The sequence below is a fragment of the Montipora foliosa genome, unplaced genomic scaffold (assembly GCF_036669935.1).
Source record: "Montipora foliosa isolate CH-2021 unplaced genomic scaffold, ASM3666993v2 scaffold_412, whole genome shotgun sequence".
Classification (NCBI taxonomy): Eukaryota; Metazoa; Cnidaria; class Anthozoa; order Scleractinia; family Acroporidae; genus Montipora; species Montipora foliosa.
This window is the reverse complement of record NW_027179715.1, coordinates 615,001-617,423: the sequence shown is the minus strand read 5'-3', so window position 1 is coordinate 617,423 and position 2,423 is coordinate 615,001. Positions and strand designations below refer to the sequence as shown.

At 38.7% G+C, this 2,423-nt stretch overlaps 1 protein-coding gene across 1 annotated transcript in view; it reads left to right on the top strand.

Annotated features, from left to right (window-relative positions):
• The first annotated feature begins 328 nt into the window (after nucleotides 1–328).
• The window catches only part of LOC137988237 (flavin reductase (NADPH)-like), a 20,472-nt gene continuing 18,377 nt past the window's right edge, over nucleotides 329–2,423 (top strand). Inside the window, exon 1 of the mRNA XM_068834287.1 lies at nucleotides 329–480. Within this exon, the coding sequence (XP_068690388.1) occupies nucleotides 341–480 (140 nt within the window). The 5' untranslated portion in view covers nucleotides 329–340. The remainder of the gene's footprint in view (nucleotides 481–2,423) is intronic.

Below are 2,423 nucleotides of genomic sequence, written 5' to 3'. Positions count from 1 at the left end.
ATAGAACCATCCATGCAACCTTTTTGTAAGGCTCTTTGACTAAAAGCTTCCTAAGCAGCCATTGTCTTTCTGTGGTTAAGTGCCCCCCCCCCCCCCCCCCCCTAACCCCTATCGGAGTTGTAATCTTAGGAGAATCGAATCTACGAAGCCCGAATGAAATGCAGTCCAGTGAATATTCGTGTACAGTGAGGTCAAGGGATCTCAACTGAGGGAAAACTAACGAACCCTGGAAGCTTTTTCTGAAAGCGCGCCATTAGAGGCCATTAGCTGTACGCATACATGAAGACCGCATTGAGTAACATTCTCTCCACTGACCTGAACTGAAAATCTCTAATTCAAAATGGCAGCAGAACTGTTGTTTCCAAAGTTGGTAATTTTCGGTGCTTCCGGCCCTATGGGACTTCTGGTTGTTCAACAAGCGTTACAGAAAGGCCATTTAGTCTATGCTGTTGTCAGAAGTCCGGAGAAATTCAACATCAAGTACGTTTAATTAACATTTGTTGACTTCATGATATAATGCCGATCGCCTTTAAAAATTGCGGGTAGCAAAAAAAAGATAGATTTCTTTTCGAAACATGTTGTAATTGTGTATCTACTTATTCCTCTTTTTTAGTACAATCATTACGTATTAAGCGACTGTGATTTTAAACACTCAGAGTAATTTTCGGCAATCCCAGATCAGTAGATTACATAAACATGAGTTCGAATTCACAAATTGTGCAATTCGATTATCGACAGTATATTGACGTTTGCCATTGAATCCCTAGCCTTAGGTTTGACTTATCCATCCTTGTTTAACAACTCAAAGGAAACAAATGCTTATCCAGTGGAGACAGTGGTTGACTTTGATTATGATCTTGTCAGGAAAAGGATAAGCACACTGAAAAACAACATAGAGATTCATTATCATGAGCTACGTGCTCAACGTTCTCTATCGATATCCAGTTATCAGATTGAAATTTACCTCCAATTTTTCGTGTTCTAATTGTCTCATGCCTAGAAAACGGACGGCTAATTTAGCAGACTCCCTATGAACGCCGATATAACGTAAACCTTTTGTATTTGCGTGACTTTCTCATGTCACGCACGTCACGCAAACGTACAGGAATGATGAACAACTTTTCAACTAAGTGGACGTGGCTAGCCACCGACACTGATGTGAATAGGTGTTTTAGCATACTAAAACAGTGAGATAATATACTGTAGCACCAAAAGGTGATTTTAACTCATTTGTTCCTGCGGCCCAGTGGTTAGGACGCTTGCCTTGAGATCTGGAGTTCTCAGGTTCAAGACCCACTTATAAATTACCAATTGGCTTGCCTCCAGCCAGTTGGGATTCTTAACAATTGTTGTTGTTGTTGTTCAGTTCCATTGTTTTGTTGATTGTGTTTCATTGGCCCTGAAAGCCCCTATGGGGGGTGGTCAATTAAGTATGTATTGTATTGCATTGTACCTTCGGGCACAAATCCCGCGCAAGTTGCTTGGAAGTGAATAGCAAAGTATATTGAGAGTTTGAGTAGCCAATCAGAGCGCACCTTCAATGCTATCCACTGTTTAGTATGTAGTGTTTCAAAAACTCGTGCTTTGTGTTTTACCAAGGTTTCTAAACACAAGGAAACTGATGAGAGTGTTTCGAAACCCCGGTAAAACACAAAGCGCAAGTTTTTGAAATGGCTTCTCAATGGCTTCTCAATCGGCGCCTAATTGCAAAAAAAAGAAAACAAAAGAACAAAAGAAAGCAAAAATCACATAAGCATGTAATTTTTGCCTTCTTTTGTTTAATCAGCGCACAGTTTGTGATGATAATGTCTTTGTTTTTCACAACTGAAGCTTGTTTATTTCAAGTAGTCACAATTTGCATTCAGTGGCATTCTGCTAGTTCCGAAACATGGACGGGTTAGCTGAGGATGAATCTTGCCGGTTTCGACCGCCCAAAAGTGTGCAAGAAGAAGATTCTTTGCTTGTACAGTCGAAGCCTAAAAGTAATAATAATAATAATAATAGCTTTATTGACAACACAATTACTGAAAATTCAGTAGTTTACACTGTGGTCCATTAAGAAAAATGAAAAAGTTGACAAAGTATTATTAGAAAGTTCTATGAATAGTAAAATGATCGAGCTTGGAATTACTAACAACGAATTTATTTCTTATACACTTTTTAAAATTCCTTAGGGATGTAATACTAGTGCTAACATCTAATGTGTTCCATAGTGGGTTGACACTTGCATAAAAAGTGCGTAGACCAGACTTGGTACGAAAAAGGGGTATGAATAAATTGTTATTTGTTGACACCCCTTGTATTGTGTCTATGCTTATCATTAACATAGGAGATATAATCTTTAAAGTACTGAGGGCAACAGCCATTAACAATCTTGTGCATTAAACAAAGCATTCTTATTCGTATGACGTCATCAATAGGTA